The sequence below is a fragment of the Salvelinus fontinalis genome, chromosome 19 (assembly GCF_029448725.1).
Source record: "Salvelinus fontinalis isolate EN_2023a chromosome 19, ASM2944872v1, whole genome shotgun sequence".
NCBI classification, from domain to species: domain Eukaryota; kingdom Metazoa; phylum Chordata; class Actinopteri; order Salmoniformes; family Salmonidae; genus Salvelinus; species Salvelinus fontinalis.
The window spans coordinates 899,955-918,351 of NC_074683.1; the positions used below are offsets into that span (position 1 = coordinate 899,955).

At 44.3% G+C, this 18,397-nt stretch overlaps 1 protein-coding gene across 8 annotated transcripts in view; it reads right to left on the minus strand.

Moving 5' to 3' along the window:
* The window catches only part of LOC129816110 (POU domain, class 2, transcription factor 1-like), a 28,571-nt gene that overhangs the window by 8,684 nt on the left and 1,490 nt on the right, over positions 1 to 18,397 (minus strand). Inside the window, exons 1-15 of one of the 8 annotated variants that reach the window (XM_055870257.1) lie at positions 10,204 to 11,980; positions 9,258 to 9,329; positions 8,720 to 8,811; positions 6,596 to 6,691; positions 5,435 to 5,617; positions 4,976 to 5,062; positions 4,111 to 4,258; positions 3,888 to 3,979; positions 3,627 to 3,803; positions 3,300 to 3,441; positions 3,031 to 3,185; positions 2,496 to 2,690; positions 2,220 to 2,325; positions 1,759 to 2,086; positions 1,394 to 1,494 (exon numbers count right to left, since the gene is read on the minus strand). In XM_055870257.1, coding sequence (XP_055726232.1) covers positions 1,394 to 1,494; positions 1,759 to 2,086; positions 2,220 to 2,325; positions 2,496 to 2,690; positions 3,031 to 3,185; positions 3,300 to 3,441; positions 3,627 to 3,803; positions 3,888 to 3,979; positions 4,111 to 4,258; positions 4,976 to 5,062; positions 5,435 to 5,617; positions 6,596 to 6,691; positions 8,720 to 8,811; positions 9,258 to 9,329; positions 10,204 to 10,234 — 2,005 coding nt within the window. In that variant the 5' untranslated portion in view covers positions 10,235 to 11,980. Of the gene's footprint in view, positions 1 to 1,393; positions 1,495 to 1,758; positions 2,087 to 2,219; positions 2,326 to 2,495; positions 2,691 to 3,030; positions 3,186 to 3,299; positions 3,442 to 3,626; positions 3,804 to 3,887; positions 3,980 to 4,110; positions 4,259 to 4,975; positions 5,063 to 5,434; positions 5,618 to 6,595; positions 6,692 to 8,719; positions 8,812 to 9,257; positions 9,330 to 10,203; positions 11,981 to 18,397 lie in introns of those variants that run through there. The other 7 variants (XM_055870256.1, XM_055870254.1, XM_055870262.1 and 4 more) reach the window with 7 other exon arrangements.

An 18,397-nucleotide genomic window follows, 5' to 3' on the forward strand; every position in this document is an offset into this window, starting at 1 on the left:
AGCCTAAATAAGTTCAGGAGTAAAAATGTGCTTAACAAGTCACATAAGTTGCATGGACTCCGTGTGCAATAATAGTGTTTAACAGGATTTTTAAATGACTACTCCATCTCTGTACCCCACACATACAATTATCTGTAAGGTCCCTCAGTCGAGCAGTGAATTTCAAGCAGATTCAATCACAAGGAAGCCTGTACAGAATAAAAATATTCAAAACATACATCCTGTTTGCAGTAAGGTACTAAAGTAATACTGCCAAAAATGTGGCAAAGAATTGAACCTTTTTTATCCTGAATACAAAGCGTTTTGTTTGGGGCAAATCCAAGAATGGTGGTCGCTGTATCTGTCACACCCTGATCAGTTTCACCTGTCCTTGTTATAGTCTCCAACCCCTCCAGGTGTCGCTTGTTATCCCTGGTGTTTATATCACTGTGTTTCCTGTCTCTCTGTGCCCATTCGTCTTGTATGTTCCAAGTCAACCAGTGTGTTTTTTCCCATGCTCCTGCTTTTTCTATTCTATTTTACTAGTCCTCCCAGTTTTGACCCTTGCCTGTTTTCTGGACTCTGTACCCGCCTGCCTGACCATTCTGCCTGCCCTGATCTCGAACCTGCCTGCCACACTGTACCTCCTGGACTCTGATCTGGTTTTGAACTTTTGCCTGTCTACGACCATTCTCTTGCCTACCCCTTTTGGATGTAATAAATATCAGACTCAAACCATCTGCCTCCCGTGTCTGCATCTGGGTCTCGCCTTGTGCCCTTATAGTATCATGTTATGGGTATGCTTGTCATCGGCAAGGAAGTTTTTTAGGATAAAAAGAAATGGAATAGAGCTAAGCACAGACAAAATCCTAGAGGAAAATGTTGTTACGTCTGCTCCTAACAGACAAATTCACCTTTCAGCGGGAGAATAACTAAAAACTCAAGGCCAAATATACATTGGAGTTTGGAGCTTACCAAGACGACATTGAATGTTCCTGAGTGGCCTAGCTACAGTTAACTTAAGTCAGCTTTCAAATCTGTTGCAAGACTTGAAAATGACTTTCTAGAAATGATCAATAACCAACTTGACAGAGCTTGACAAATTGTTTAAAGAATAATGGGAAAATATTGTATAATCCAGGTGTGCAAAGCTCTTAGAGATTTACCCAGAAAGACTCACAGCTGTAATTGCTGCCAAAGGTGATTCTAACATGTATTGGCTCCGGGGGTTGAATACTTATATAATCACAATATACTAGTGTTCTATTTTCCATTTAAAAATGTATATATTTTTAAAAAATCTTCCACTTTGACAGAGTATTTTGTATAGATCGATGGCAAAAAATTCAATTCATTTTAACAAAAAAAATGGTAACATGTGTGAGATGCAGAGTAATTAAACAGGTGTACTTGCCGCTCCATAGACCTTGGATGGTGGCCAGGGTGCTGTTGCTCAACATGGCGGGGTTTATAGCCCCTCCAAGCCCACCCGGAGCTAAGCTCAGCAAGGCCCCCCTACACATAGAGACACAGAGACAAGTATAGTCAGACAGACAGAGACACAGTGATTCCAGTAGAGATTACCCAGAATTCCTTATTCCTCCCTCAATCCCAGATTGTGATGATCATAGCAATGAGAGTTCAACTGCAACTATTACTACTATGACTATTCAAAATGGCTTATATCATATTTTAGATATACATGGGCACTGGAAATATCTTCATGTAGTTTGACATGTGTTGTGATCCTGCTCTGAAACCCTTTCCCGTACTACTCACCCAGGAGTGAACTGCGAGGATGCCATCAATCCTGGGTTAAGCCCAGCCATGGCGGCGTAACTAGAACTGGTGGGTAACTGGGCAGCGCCTTGCAGGGCCGCTGACAGCCCCGGTCCAGCCACCATCACCTGACCTGTCCCCAGATTGGTTGCTAGGGACGATGGCGCCTGCGTGACCACCGTGTGCTCCTGGGTTCCACCCGTCTCCGCCGCCGTGGCCTGGAGGGCCATGGGGGAGGGGCTTAGCGAGGTGGAGCTGGTCACCGCGGTAACCATGGGTGCCGTAGAGATGACAGATGCCGTGTTTGTGGTCGCTCCGATCGTCGTGCCTGAGACGGAACCCGGAGGGTGGTGTTTAGTGTTTAAGTACAAGGTGGGATACGGGAAGGGAATTATGCCTGAATCCTAATTTGAGATTTCTTTCTTCAAATATGATCCTGTCCCTCCCCTTTCCCCGTGTACCTGTCAAGGTCAGGCCGGAGACGCTGGTGCTGGTGAGAGGCATCACTGGGTTTAAAGTGAGTGTGGTTGGTGTGTTACTGGTCACAAGGCTCGCCGTACTGGCCACCTGCACCAGGGAAGGAGAAGAAAAAGACTTGAACATGGAATAGAAAAAAATACACTTTACTTGTGTGTGTGTGTGTAGTGCATGCTTACACTGTGTATGTGTGTGTGTGTCCATGCATGCAAGTGCAAGTGTGTGTGGTACATGTACATGCCAGTGTGTTTTGTCAGTACCAAGGGGCTAGTGGGGGTGAAGATGGTTTTGATGGGGGTGCTGCCTGTCCCTGTGATGCTGTGTCCGCTGCTGGGGGGGTTGATCCGCTTCTCTTTTTGCCGACGGTTACAGAACCACACCCGGATCACCTCCTTCTCCATGTTGAGCTGGTCAGCAATTATGGTGATCTCCTCAGAGGTAGGTTTTTGGTTCTGCTTGAAGAGGGCAAAAGACCAGGTATTCCCTTTCAGTATGGGGCAGTTCCTTTCAGTATGGGGCAGTGCCTTTCAGTATGGGGCAGTTACTTTCAGTATGGGGCAGTTCCTTTCAGTATGGGGCAGTTCCTTTCAGTATGGGGCAGTTCCTTTCAGTATGGGGCAGTTCCTTTCAGTATGGGGCAGTTACTTTCAGTAGGGCAGTTTACCAGACACTCTGAATGAAGTCTTTTCCATTTAATTTGATTCCCTTCCTAATGGTTTAAGTGCTAAAATAGGTTGATGAGGTAAATTAGTGAAGACAAGTGAGCGCTAATCTAGACTGTAACATTTCGCTCACCTCCAGAAAGCTCTTTTCTAAGGCCACGCGGATGTTGGTCTCGATGCTGGTCCTCTTCTTGCGTCGGCGGTTGAGCCCCTCCATGCCCAGACCGGGGGAGCCCAGGCCGCAAGGGCTGGACAGGGCCAGGTCAGACGACAGATTCTCTGCACAAACAGCACCGCGACAAGGGACAGGGACGGGGGTAAAGACCAGGTACTCTGCAGTGCATAATACGGTACACAATAGAGTACAAACACACACAGCTGTCGGTCAGCTCAGAGACATACCTGCATCGTTGAGCCACTTCTCCAGAAGTGGCTTCAGCTTGCACATGTTCTTAAAGCTGAGGTTCAAGGCCTCAAAGCGGGAGATGGTGGTCTGGCTGAAGTCGTTACCATACAGCTTGCCCATTGCCAGGCCAACATCCCCCTGGGGGAGACAGAGAGTGTTAGGGAGAGCTCTGCTGTTAACACAAACACACGTATGCACACTCATGCAAGCATACACACACACACCTTCCTGCAGCTCGCTAACACCCCCAACAACACACACAAAATGTACACACGTACACACGCCTTCATACAGCTCCCTCACAACCCCAACCACACACACACCTGTGTGAAGCCCAGTTTGATGCGTCTCTGTTTGAAAGTCTTAGCGAACTGTTCCAGCTCCTCCAGGTCGCTGGGCTCCTCCAGACTGGGTGTGTCCAGGCGTTTGGGCGGGGTCTGCTGACTGTGGGACAGGGTCTGGATGGGCGTGGCTGCTATCGTGTGGGACGGAGTCGCTGGCTACAGGACGGAAGTATGGGGTTAGGGCTGAAAGGAAATGACAAACTAAACATGGTAGTGATAAATGTAGTTGTAGTGTCTGACCTGTGAGGCAAGGTTAATGCTTGGCTGAGTCTGCAGGAGGTTGGCTTGGCTTTGAGGTAGTTGAGTTAGAAGATTCTGGGCTTGCAGGAAACCTGTTGAGAGAATTATGGAGACCATTTAAGAGGTACAAAGGAGGGTGAGAGCGAGGAAGGGTGAGTGTGTATGTTTGTCCATGTGTGTGTGTGTGTCCATGTGTGTGTGTGTGAGTGTGTGTAGTACATACTCTGCGCTGTGTACATATTCTGCTGGCCCTGCGGCGTCTGTGAGATGATGAATTGGCCAGGTTGCAGCTGGGTGGCGATGTGGTGGCCAGGTTGAACCAGGACAAACTGGGGCATGGTTAGGTTCTGCTGCTGCAGCTGCTGTAACTGCTGAAAGTCCTCACGCACACACCCACCGGGAGAAAGAAGCACACATTACTACAGACACAGACACGTATAGTCACACACCACTCATGCTGCTGTTGGTCATCTCACACACACATACAGGGAGTGAGGAACCCTCGTAACTACAGGGAAACCAGTATTTATAAGTACAGTGCTACAGGCAAGGGGGGTACAGGTCTACTAGAGGTGATAGCGTAGCTGCTGGCCTTTATTCTACCTTCATTCTACAGATACACTCATTCATACAACAGAGATCAACAGAGGAAAGTTTTCATTAAGCTTCCACGGGGAGAAAAGGTTACAACGTACTACAGGTAACAGCATACTTATAATCATTCATATAGCAGTGTTATACATGAGTACTACTAGGTAGATTATACAGGTCCAGTCATTCATATAGCAGTGTTATACATGAGTACCTCTAGGTAGATTATACAGGTCCAGTCATTCATATAACAGTGTTATACAGGAGTACCTCTAGGTAGATTATACAGGTCCAGTCATTCATATAGCAGTGTTATACAGGAGTACTACTAGGTAGATTATACAGGTCCTGTCATTCATATAGCAGTGTTATACAGGAGTACTACTAGGTAGATTATACAGGTCCAGTCATTCATATAGCAGTGTTATACAGGAGTACTACTAGGTAGATTATACAGGTCCAGTCATTCATATAACAGTGATATAAAGGTGTACTACAGGTAGGTAACTGCTGAAGGTCGCCATCTCATACGGGTATCCCAGCTGGCTTAGCTGGCCTGGGAGATGAGTAGAGACAGAGGGAATCTGAGGGGGAATGATGTGAACATTACAGCTCTGTGTTTCCTGCATATTCAATTGATGACACTGTGGCTGTTATATGTTTTGAGGCAGTATTGGGTTTGACTTCAGGATCTTATTTTACACCCCCTTCTAGAATAGGTAGCAGGATACTCTGCCCCCTGCAGATTCCGTCTAGCCCTAGTGATGGGGTGTGTGTGTGTGTGTGTGTGTGTGTGTGTGTGTGTGTGTGTGTGTGTGTGTGTGTGTGTGTGTGTGTGTGTGTGTGTGTGTGTGTGTGTGTGCGTGTGCGTGCGCGTGTGTGTGTCCATGTGTGTGTGCGCCTATACACATTCTCCTGTATTTGTGTGTGTGTGTGTGTGTGTGTGTCTCTCTTACAGAGGTGATCTGGACGGGCTGGGACAGGGGCAGCTGTGTGATGGGGGTGGCTGCGGAGGCAGAGATGCTGGCCCCCGTGGTGCTGCTCTGCTGGCTGGCTGATTGCTGCTGCATGGCTGCTGCCAAGAGCTGGGCCTGGGCCTGCTGCAAAAACATCTGCTGCTGCACTGGAGACAGGGTCAACTAGAGAGGGAAAGCGAGAGGAGGGGTGGGGTGGGGGGGCGAAAGAGACGGGGAGACAGAGAGGGGGGGCAGAGAGAAAGAGGGAGATAGAAAGGCAGAGATAACAGATATTGTGGAGAGGGCAGAGAGAAAGGTACAGGGGGGGTAGAGATAAAGAGGGAGAATAATGTAAATGGAGTGAGCGGTTGGAAGAGAAACAATAGTATATCAAGACAAATGGCCCTTACCATTCATTTCAAAATGTCAAAGGTCTTTCAAGTTGCAAAGGACTACAAAACTAGCAGTACATGTGATGCTGTGGCTGAATGCCTTAGGGCCCAACAGACGGAGAGAGGAGAGGACTCATGCATTTGGACAGGAGATGATGTTGGTGTTTGGGGAGGTTTCTCATCGCAGCCACTGGCTGTCTGATATTTAGGTCACATGACTCTATCACATGTGAGGGCATGCTGGCCATGCGACAGCGACAGAATGATCATGGATGAGTATGACGGCTGGGCTCCCGGTCGCTCACACACAAACCAAAAGATGGTACCAGAGTGATGTGTGTCGTGGGGTTGGCATGATTGCACATGTGCACAAGCACACACAGGCTACGTCCCAATACTCTTCTCTCAGTTCCTCCCACCACCACTGATCATAGCAGGAATTGGTAGAATGAATAAGGTAGGTAGATCAATTCCCATTCAATCTTTATATCGAATCACTGGTCACTAAGGAGAGGAAACAAGGAAAATAGTATTTGGACATGACCCCACCCTCTCTCTGGGTGTATGTCAATACTCTCAAATAGTCTCCTTCCATTCATATGCACTGATCTGAGAACAGTGAAACCATTATACCGACGATACCTCCTGTGCATTTGCTGTTCTTTCAGATCAGTGCAGATGAGGAAGAGGAGATGAGGAAGCCATAGAGATCCAGCACATTACAGACAGATGAACCGACAGGCAGGCAGGCAGACAGCATGACACTTACTCCAGCTATCTGTCCCCCAGCCAGCATGAGCTGGGCCTGAGGCAGCACCCCCTGCTGGACGGAGGTCGGAATTGCACCCGAGTCTTCAGACTTGGACTAGGAGCAGAGTACATAGGATAACCTTATATAGAATAACCTTTCCAGATACATGTCATATAGACACAGGCGACTCCTGATAACTGTAAACTCTATGAGTGCAATACAGTTTTCCAGTCCCAGTTCAACTGCATTATTTTACATTGCTCCTGATAACAACGTGTTCCTGTTAAGTTCATCCTCAAGCCGTTGCATTTATCACGAGTCATCTGTACAATATGTCGATCTGTTTTTGAATAATGATGTTGACTGATAATTATTGTATTCAGATGCCCTAATTCTTGCAACTTTACCTGTCAGAGTCTTGACTAGAGATAAGGAGCATGATCCATATTTTTACTGTTCAACATTGGAGTGTAGAAGAAGAGGAAAAACATATACACACCAAGACAAAACACACTCCCACACACACTGCCACATAAACACAAAAACAGGGTTTCAATAATAGGTAGCACACTGAAGGTATTCTCTAAATAGAAAATGATCTACATGAGAAAAGCAGGAGAGGAATGTAATGCAGACCACAGAGAACAGAGAGGAAGGAGGGAGGGGTGAGTAGAGAAGTTAATTTAAAAAACTGTTATGCAGTGCATGTAAATTCTGCAGAGATTTGCATATTCTTCGCCATCTGTTTCCGAGCAACCGCAGAGCAGCTAATTAGCATACAGGGTTGATTAATCTGCCTTGTTGCCAGGCGATACCGAGAGAGCCTGGCTCATTTAAATGTACTGTGTGTGTGTGTGTGTGTGTGTGTGTGTGTGTGTGTGTGTGTGTGTGTGTGTGTGTGTGTGTGTGTGTGTGTGTGTGTGTGTGTGTGTGTGTGTGTGTGTGTGTGTGTGTGTGTGTGTGTGTGTGTGTGTGTGTGTGTGTGGGTGTGTGTTTTGTGTGTGTTAGAGCTGGGATGGTAAACCGAAAATGACGGATATTGCCTTCCTCTTACCGAAGCATTTTACCTACGACGGTAATTTTCTGTGATTTTGCTACACGACATTCCTGTAGATTGTTGTAAAACCAATATTTGGTCAACAGTAATAGCCTATACATTATGTTGATTCCTGCTATGAAAGTATCTGCCTGTCCCCATTTCACTGTCGGATTCTGTGTGAGCGAGCCACTCTCACTCCCACATCCTAGTGTGAAGCACAAGCATATGACCGTTGCTCAAAATGTAATTGCGGGAATCCTAGTTTTCAAAGCAACTACTATTGTTCTAGTTATGGAGGAGAGTCACAGCTTTCTGAGAGTATATCATGTATTTCTCACCTCTTGAATTCATGGCACAACTTTACAACCAGAGTAGACTGTAGTTAGTATGGTGCGCAAAGCAGAGTGTGCCATTTATATAAATTAGCCTAGACCTAGTCCTGGAAGGTTTTTGTAGGACATTAGCCTACATTTACTGATAGCTTAATCAATTAGCCTACATGGCTATATAGCAACAATATCATATTTAGAGTAAGTAATCCAGCCAAGTGTTTTGAATTCCCACTTCCTCAGGTTGTGAATAATACAGTTTATAGTCCAATATGCACAAAGATGTCGGCAAATTCTCTGAAGAACCAAAAATAAATCTGATCCTTTTGGATCCTATTTGACAGGTCGCACATCAACATATCAACCATGCATTCCCTGGATATGTTAGATCAAATAGCTGACTTTTTGAATCATGGCTACCATCTCAGTTTTCTTACTTCGCACTGAAAACACAAAATTATAGTGCCCTGCCGCTAATGTAAAGTAATAAAAATAAATGTGTCATATTTACTGTTATCGAGTAAAATGGTTACATTTATCATGATATGGATTTTTTTGTCCATATCGCCTGGCTCTAGTGTGTGTGTGGCTCTGTTCTGTTGGCATGTCTCTGTCCCCTCTCCTCATTTCAACTACATTTCTGCCAGCCTGGGCACCTGCAAAAAATACACCCACATATACTCAGATCACACAGACACACACACACACTCTCTGGTAAAAGCAGCAAACATGGGTGTGTTTTGGTCTGAGTGAGTGAGTGAGTGAGTGAGTTACCTGTTGGAGCAGAGCTTGTGCGTGTGCATTGGTGATTGCGTTTGTGGCCTGCACCGTCTGCCTCTGAAAGTCCAGTCCATTCGTTTGGACTCCTGAGAACAGAAAAGCAATTAAGTCATCAGAAAAAAAACTCTCACATACACACACACACTTTCACATATGCACACACAGCACACACACATCGACACGTGTGAACATAATACGCACACAGTAGCCTCTAATTACAGCAACAGCACAACAACCCAATTAACTTTCACTGAACCTCTCTCTCTATTAGGTTTCTTAATCAACACTACAAAAACACACACTCTGTAGGACATAGAAGTGAGCAGAGTGCAGACCCGAAGGGTGTTCAGAGGGCACCAAACAGGACCACAGGTTTTTAAACAGAAGACCATTACCTGAACTTAAGAGTCTAATAACCAAGGACATTTTCGCTGTCCGTTTGTGACTATTTGAAACCGTTTGTGCCTCCTGAACGCACTCCAGGTACGGGCAGCCAGAGCAATGCAGCAGCAGGTCACAGCAGGTAACTCACCTGTGTTTCCGTCCCCACTCTGACTCTCCATAGCACATTTACTAGTTTCTGATGGATTACTCATTCTAGAATCTGAAAGAGGCAGACAGACAAACAGACAGACAGACAGAGAGAGACTTTCACTCAACTGTCATTGACCCTAATAGTCACGCCCCACCATCCCATCCCAAAACAGCGCCTAAAGCCCACATCTTATAAATATCTGATGTCGTATGTCGTACTTAATACAATAACACTAGACAACTCCCACTCCTTCCAACAGAGCCTGATAATAATATTTTCTAATGGGCTGCACCCCCACAACTACCTCTAGCCTACATGCAGTGTATTTTTTCCATACAAAACCGGGTAAAAAAAAATTGCGGCAGGTAACATTTTTACAATTAAAAAACGCCCCATTTAATACAGCAGAACAATGTTTTATCCCCTTTTGACTTGTTCCTTGACGATTTCGCTCTCTATCTCACACTCGCTCTCGCACACACATTTTAAATACCTTATTTGAATCTACCAATCAAATTGAAAATGAAAAGATCCAAACATTTCAAAAGGTCCCTTTATGCCTGGCATTTATGGGTACAGAAAGCGCCTCCCTCTCCAAACAGCTAGGCTGCCCAAGACAGCTGAAACAAAGCAGTACCTAGCCAATTGCTTTGCCCTAGTTTTTATCAGGCCCGCAATCTGGAGGACACGCACTGCAAGGCTGTGCCAAATATCAGCGCCACCAGCTTGCACCTACACCCGAGGATGTCCAAGCCTGCCACCAGGAGCTGGTATTTAAGCAGCTTCTCGGCAAAGGCCTGCTCCATGTGGCCGTCAAATGAGCAGCCCATTTCCAAAATGAGCACCTCCCCCTGACCTCCCCCCACAACAACAATATCTGGTGTATTTGGTACCCCATCATCATCAACATCACAAACACACAACACCGGACCACATGACTCACCCACTTCTGTTGAACCTGTATTTTCCAGCATGCTTGCATAAGCTGGCGGCGGCAGATAGGCTTGGTTCCGCCGGACAGCACACTGCCCCTCCTCTCCCTACTCCCTCTCTTCACTATCCACTGGTCAGTGCAGAGTCCAGTCAAACTACAGCTACACACACAAGACACAGACAGACTGAACGCTCCACTGAACAACACTGAGACACAGCCTCAGCACTCCACTGAACAACACTGAGACACAGCCTCAGCACTCCACTGAACAACACTGAGACACAGCCTCAGCACTCCACTGAACAACACTGAGACACAGCCTCAGCACTCCACTGAACAACACTGAGACACAGCCTCAGCACTCCACTGAACAACACTGAGACACAGCCTCAGCACTCCACTGAACAACACTGAGACACAGCCTCAGCACTCCACTGAAACCAACGGGTTTTAGACTAACAGCTCTCCCTCACTCTCAATCGATCTTTCTCAACCTCTCCTTTCTTCTCAACAGTCTCCCTCCTTTTCCCTCCCTCTCTCCGATGCGTGCCAGGATTGTGGCAACTACTGAAAAAGTTCTCTCTCCCTCTCTGGAAGAAAACAGAAACAACTAGTGCAGCTGGCTCCTCTCTCTCCCTCCACCCACCCCATTCTATAATGGAGTATAATCAGTATTCAGCTGATTAAAGCTGTATGCAAATCAGGCCCTACCTCGTTAGCGATTCAAGGCTTTGAAGTCCTGTGAGCAATTCATTTCACACCGGGCTCTGAAAGCTTTCTGCATAATTTAAAATCCATAAATATGTATCATTTCATTAGCATATTAATTGGATGGCTTTTTGGAGAACAATAAAAAAACAGGGGAATAAAAAAAAAAGACGTCCGGGCTCAAACTAAGCCCAATTACCGGCAGAATGCAGGCAGCAGAGTAATTAGCTGAGAGGGCCAGGTAAAAAAGGGGGCAAACAACTGCCCAGAATTCAGTGCGAGGCCTGTTGGCAGTGGTCTGGGCACATTGGCGTGGAAAGGTGGCGGGTGCTAATAGAACTAATAGAATGTCTCAGACTGCTGGTCCCAAAGTCCGCCAGGAGTCACAGAGACCAGGCATGGTTATTAATGAGGGGTTGGAGGTGGGGGGAATAAATAACTCCACATTAATCCACCACGAGCCTGTCATTACTACCAGACCCCCTGTGGCTATGGCATTCCACTCTGCACAACTACTGAGACAGAGAGCGAGAAACAGAAATGGGAGGGAGGGAGAGAGAGTACTATCAGCTATGTTTATGAAGCGTGTGAAGATTAGCATATTTAGATTAGCTTTAAATTCCATTAGGCTAGTTGTTCTCATTCAGACAGCTTTTTTCCCATTTCACTCTTTTTAATCTAGCGTAGAAGAACATGCCTTGGAAGTTAATGTAGCGGGCAGGCAGGCGCCGACTGACAGAGTGGGGTGTCAAAGCAATGTTAAAATTAAATCTGACTGTTTTGTGGGGTAGACCTCTGAAAAAGAGGGGGATGAACGTGTGGTTTTGCCTTGCTCAAAAACCCTCAATAAAAAACAAAAACGAATTTGTCTCTTTTCTTGGCTCCCTATATACAACCCTTCCAAACTCATTCACAAAATACTTATATTTATCACACTAGTGACCAAGACAAACAGAGACTGAAGAAAGGGAATGACAAAGCAGTAGGGACAGTAATCAACAGTATGGACAGTAATCAACAGTAGGGACAGTAATCAACAGTAGGGACAGTAATCAACAGTATGGACAGTAATCAACAGTATGGACAGTAATCAACAGTAGGGACAGTAATCAACAGTATGGACAGTAATCAACAGTAGGGACAGTAATCAACAGTATGGACAGAAATCAACAGTATGGACAGTAATCAACAGTATGGACAGTAATCAACAGTATGGACAGTAATCAACAGTAGGGGCAGTAATCAACAGTATGGACAGTAATCAACAGTATGGACAGTAATCAACAGTAGGGACAGTAATCAACAGTAGGGACAGTAATCAACAGTAGGGACAGTAATCAACAGTATGGACAGTAATCAACAGTAGGGACAGTAATCAACAGTATGGACAGTAATCAACAGTAGGGACAGTAATCAACAGTATGGACAGTAATCAACAGTAGGGACAGTAATCAACAGTAGGGACAGTAATCAACAGTATGGACAGTAATCAACAGTAGGGACAGTAATCAACAGTAGGGACAGTAATCAACAGTAGGGACAGTAATCAACAGTAGGGACAGTAATCAACAGTAGGGACAGTAATCAACAGTATGGACAGTAATCAACAGTAGGGACAGTAATCAACAGTAGGGACAGTAATCAACAGTAGGGACAGTAATCAACAGTATGGACAGTAATCAACAGTAGGGACAGTAATCAACAGTATGGACAGTAATCAACAGTAGTAACAGTAATCAACAGTAGGAACAGTAATCAACAGTAGGAACAGTAATCAACAGTATGGACAGTAATCAACAGTAGGGACAGTAATCAACAGTAGGGACAGTAATCAACAGTATGGACAGTAATCAACAGTATGGACAGTAATCAACAGTAGGGACAGTAATCAACAGTAGGAACAGTAATCAACAGTATGGACAGTAATCAACAGTATGGACAGTAATCAACAGTAGGGACAGTAATCAACAGTAGGGACAGTAATCAACAGTAGGGACAGTAATCAACAGTATGGACAGTAATCAAACAATAGCCTAAAAACAGTGTTTTTACAGTTGCAGCGTGGGGCATTATTAGACTAGTTTGTAGTACTTTTTCAGCCAAGGAAGCTAACGGCTAACCATTTTCTTCAAAAGGCCAATTTAGGCCAGGTTACGACACTGTCACGCCCTGATCTGTATCACCTGTCCTTGTGATTGTCTCCACCCCCTCCAGGTGTCACTTATTTTCCCCAGTGGATTTATCCCTGTGTTTCATGTCTCTCTGTGCCAGTTCGTCTCGTCTGTTTCAAGTCAACCTGCGTGTTTTTCCCATGCTCCTGCTTTTGCTATTCTCTCTTTTGCTAGTCCTCCTGGTTTTGACCCTTGCCTGTTTTCTGGACTCTGTACCCGCCTGCCTGACCATTCTGCCTGCCCTGACCTCGGGCCTGCCTGCCACTCTGTACCTCTTGGACTCTGATCTGGTTTTGACCTTTTGCCTGTCCACGACCATTCTCTTGCCTACCCTTTTTGGAACTAATAAATATCAAACACTCAAACCATCTGCCTCCCGTGTCTGCATCTGGGTCTGGCCTTATAGACACTGAAACTCACGTTCTCAAAGCCACAGCAAATGTTTCATCCACTAACTCTCCAAGTGTGAATTTGTTGATGGAAAAAAATAAGGTTCCCTCCCATGAAACAAGGACAGAGATACAGATGCCCTATCTTCCTTCCTTCCTTCCAAACCACAACCACACACTATACCCTCTTAATGCAAAACAAAAAGAGAAAAGGGTTCAGAGGCAAAGAGAAGTAAGGAGAAAGGCACTTTATTTAAACCACAGTTGCTAGGGTGGCTCGCAAAATCCAACTGTGGAGCAAACAATTCATTATGCAAATATATTAGTAGAGAATATTTAATAGGTAACTCATTAGCACTTTTTTTATGGAAAGGCTGAGTGAATATAGCGGAACAGCTAATGTGAAGGGAGACATTCAACGTGAGGCATAGCGAGTGTAGAATAATAAGCATATTCAAATTCCACTGACATTTAACTTCACCCATGGTATGTAAGTCACGGCAACACTTCAAACTAAGCTCCCATTAATATCATATAGCTGAGTTAAGCCTATAGGCCTAAACTAGTTTGTTAATACAGTACTTAGCATGTAACAGTGTCTGCATTAAGGCATTTCACTGTTCTACAATTATGGTGACGAAATCTTTCTCCATTTGTCCTATCGATCATGCACGTCTCTCTCCTACTATTATAGACCTTTTAAAACAAGACGTTTTGCCACCAACTTTATCACTTTTTGGCAACTTGCATTTATATCTGAAAGGTATTGCCTGCAACATAGCCTGTACTTTTATTTTCCACCAGCCAACCTAGTCATGATTGTGGTAAAGTTTAAAATGTCGCGCCAGACCCTCAGTATAAATGTCCCCGATCATCTTAACGGCTTGGCACGCTTTCAATTATGAACATTCTATTGTTGTTCTCCGACATCAAACTTGTTCTTGTTATTAAGAAAAAGTATAAACCTGGTATAAACACAAAAACAGCAGTCTGCTTGACATCGAAGCAGCCTAGTCCAAATAGCAGCATTACCTGCTACATTTTTTAGCACAAAAAAACCCATCAGTTTTAAATTGTATTTAGGATATATGTATATCTAGCAAGCCAGGCAACTAAAAGCCACTTTCTAGACAATGTTTTGGGTTGTTGCAGTTTTTTAAATATTTAGTTAACTTAGCTATCTAGCTAGCTGGCTAGCCAGCTCATATACACTAAGTGTACAAAACATTAGGAACACCTTCCTAATATTGAGTTGCACCCCCTTTGCCCTAAGAACAGCCTCAATTCGTTGGGGCATGAACTCTAGAAGGTGTTGAAAGTGTTCCACAGGGATGCTGGCCCATGTTGACTCCAATGCTTCCCACAGTTGTGTCAAGTTGTCTAGATGTCCTTTGGGTGGTGGACCATTCTTGATACACTTGGGAAACTGTTGAGTGTGAAAAACCCAGCAGCGCTGCACTTCTTGACACACTCAAAACCGGTGCACCTGGCACCTTCTACCATACCCCGTTCAAAGGCGCTTAAAATATTTTATTTTGACCATTCACCCTCTGAATGGCACACATACACAATCCATGTCTCAATTATCTCGAGGCTTAAAAATCACTTTAACCTCTCATCCCCTTCATCTACACTGATTGAAGTTGATTTATCAAGTGACATCAATAAGGGATCATAGCTTTCACCTGGATTCACCTGGTCAGCCTATGTCATGGAAAGAGCATGTTTGTATACTCACTGTAATTACCTAGCTACAGACTGGTTATATCACATTATCTGGAGTACAAAGATTTTTGTCCATTACTGGTCGTTACAGGAAAGCCCCATACAAACCACCGCAATAGTTTTTTCTACTTTTTGTAATTTTTTGATTTCACCTATATTTAACCAGGTAGGCAAGTTGAGAACAAGTTCTCATTTACAACTGCGACCTGGCCAAGATAAAGCAAAGCAGTGCGACACATACAACAACACAGAGTTACATGTGGAATAAAAAAGCGTACAGTCAATAACACAATAGAAAAAAGAAAAAAGTCCATATACAGTGTGTGCAAATGGCGTGAGGAGGTAAGGTAAGCGTGAGGAGGTAAGGCCATAGTAGCGAAGTAATTACAATTTAGCAAATTAACACTGGAGTGATAGATGTGCAGATGATGATGTGCAAGTAGAAATACTGGTGTGCAAAAAAGCAGAGAAGTAAATTTAAAAAACAATATGGGGATGAGGTAGGTAGATTGGATGGGCTATTTACAGATGGGCTATGTATAGCTGCAGCAATCGGTTAGCTGCTCAGATAGATGATGTTTAAAGTTAGTGAAAGAAATATAAGTCTCCAACTTCAGCGATTTTTGCAATTCGTTCCAGTCATTGGCAGCAGAGAACTGGAAGGAAAGGCGGCCCAATGAGGTGTTGGCAATACCTTTTAAATTATTTGGTAGGCCAGACAAGCTCACAGAACGGGACCGCCGAGTGCTGAAGCGCATAAAAATCGTCTAACCTCGGTTGCAACACTCATTACCGAGTTCAAAGTGCCTCTGGAAGCAACGTCAGCACAAGAACTGTTCGTCGGGAGCTTTATGAAATGGCCGAGCAGCCGCACACAAGCCTAAGATCGCCATGCGCAATGCCAAGAGCCGGCTTGAGTGGTGTAAAGCTCGCCGCCATTGGACTCTGGAGCAGTGGAAACGCATTCTCTAGAGTGATGAATCACACTTCGCCATCTGGCAGTCCGACGGACGAATCTGAGTTTGGCAGATGCCAGGAGAACACTACCTGCCCGAATGCATAATGCTAACTGTAAAGTTTTGACCACATTTTTATTCACCATAACAGGAAAATTAACACATTAGAAGGTAATTATTTACAAAACATTTACAAGTATGGCAAACTGCTAACTTACTGTTTGTGGATGTGAAGAAATTAAAGCAGTTAATTGCATTCTGTCCTATCTGAGAAATATAGAACTTGATCAATGCTGTTTGCTGCTTCAGGTTAGCATGACAACTGTTGCAACAACAGGGTCAAAGTTGAATGTCTCTTTGCTCAGTTCCCGCCGAAGTAGTGGTTCTGACTAGAGGGAGTACAGCTTCAACCGGAAGTTAGGAGTTAGGAGAACTTACGCATCAGGTTAGGATAATTATCGTGGCAGGTTAGGAGACTTAGATTAAGGTTAGAAAAAGGGTTCGAGTTAGTTAAAATGCTCTCCTAACCTGCTATGAAATGTAACTTCCGGTCGTAGCTGTACTCCCTCTAGTCACAACCCTAAGTAATGGCTATATAAAAGGTGAATGCCTACAAGAAAGAGGTAAAGATGAGCTGTTTGAAAGGGGATCATATAAACATTTCCCAATTGTTTTTAAAGGCAAAATACTGTGAATCCTATGTGAGTGGCCTAGCCCAGTGTTAGCAGGGCTACTGGCAAACCAGATTAGGCCTATAGTACATTCCAAAAAAATATACCTGAACAACACTATATATTTTAATTTGTCTTTTGCCCCTTTGAGAATCTTTTTGGCCTTCCTCTTGTCCTAGCCTAGGCTACATCCCACACAGCTGTCTGGTCCCTTATTTTACCAGATTAACTTTACCATGGTAATCTAGTACCAAGCCTACCTACTATCCATCTAGTCACATACTGTATAGTATATCACTTTGCGCACATGACATACTCCTCTCGAACTCCCACTATAGAACAGCTTGTCTGTATGTACTTCATGCATACTTTTCAGATGCCTTGCATCTATTACTGAACATAATGCATTATTCATGAAAACCATGTTTACAACCATGAATATTCATGGCCGGAACTCTCGGGATGGAATGGGATGAAGATATAAAACTGTGAGGAAGTGAGGAGTGTGAGTGTGAAAATGAGAAAATAATTTCTCACCACAAAGTAGCTTAGTTCATAATCGACCCAATTTTGTTCTAAAAGCCCCCCCCCCCTTTTTTTTTATTTTTTACAAAGGACTTACTGAATGCTTCCCACAACAAGACAGGAACCCAACAAAATAAGTGAATGTTGTGCTACAGTGACAAGGATTACCTGATTTCACACTTTGCAAAAAGCACAAGACACAAAGCTGCAACATGAATAAGATTATCTTTAATAAGTAACAGGGATGTAGCCTACAACTAAAATATGGACACAAACACACACAAACGCCTAGCCTTAGCAGCAAATAGTTTGCCTGGTTACCCAAACTCCTTGCTCCGGCCAAACGCTACGCCACGCCCACGGACATTAGTTTATAAGTCTGGATCTGAGTACCTCCCCACTGATTTCTAGAACACATACTCACTCTAACCGATGGGTTGGGCCAGAGCCATAACACACCTGGATAAAGCAGTGTTTAAAAAATGTGTCATCGGCTTTGATACTCTGATTGGTTAGTGATGATACAATTGCTGATGACTTTGTTTTGTATAAATCACCACAAATTACTTCAACAATAGCAGTCTTAGACTGAAGTACAGTATGTAGTGAACATAGGGCAGCGGAAGAATTCAGCAAATTGTGTAGTTGTCATATCTTTTGGAAAATGTGTTTCCTGGCTAGAATGTTCATAAAAGTTGAAGAAGGACGACAATAGGCCTATAATATGACATCACGAGCAAAAAGATTTTAACTACTTCAACAAATCTGTATGTTTGTCTTAAGTATTTATTATCACGGTGAAAACAGTGGCACGAGAAAAGAAAATGGGTGGGAGCCCTTGTCTGCCCTTTCATCAAACTGAGACCGAAGACATTAATTGGATGTGGGCCTCTCTTGTGCCCCTGGCTGTCACGGAAGTACGCATCACCCCTCCCCGGGAAAGAAATGGCACAGGTAGAATGGGCCTCGCCGACATGGATTGTAAAGAAACAGCATTCAAAACTGGTGCTGAAGACGGGAATCGCTTTACACAAGAGGTGGGGAAATAAAAGGCATCG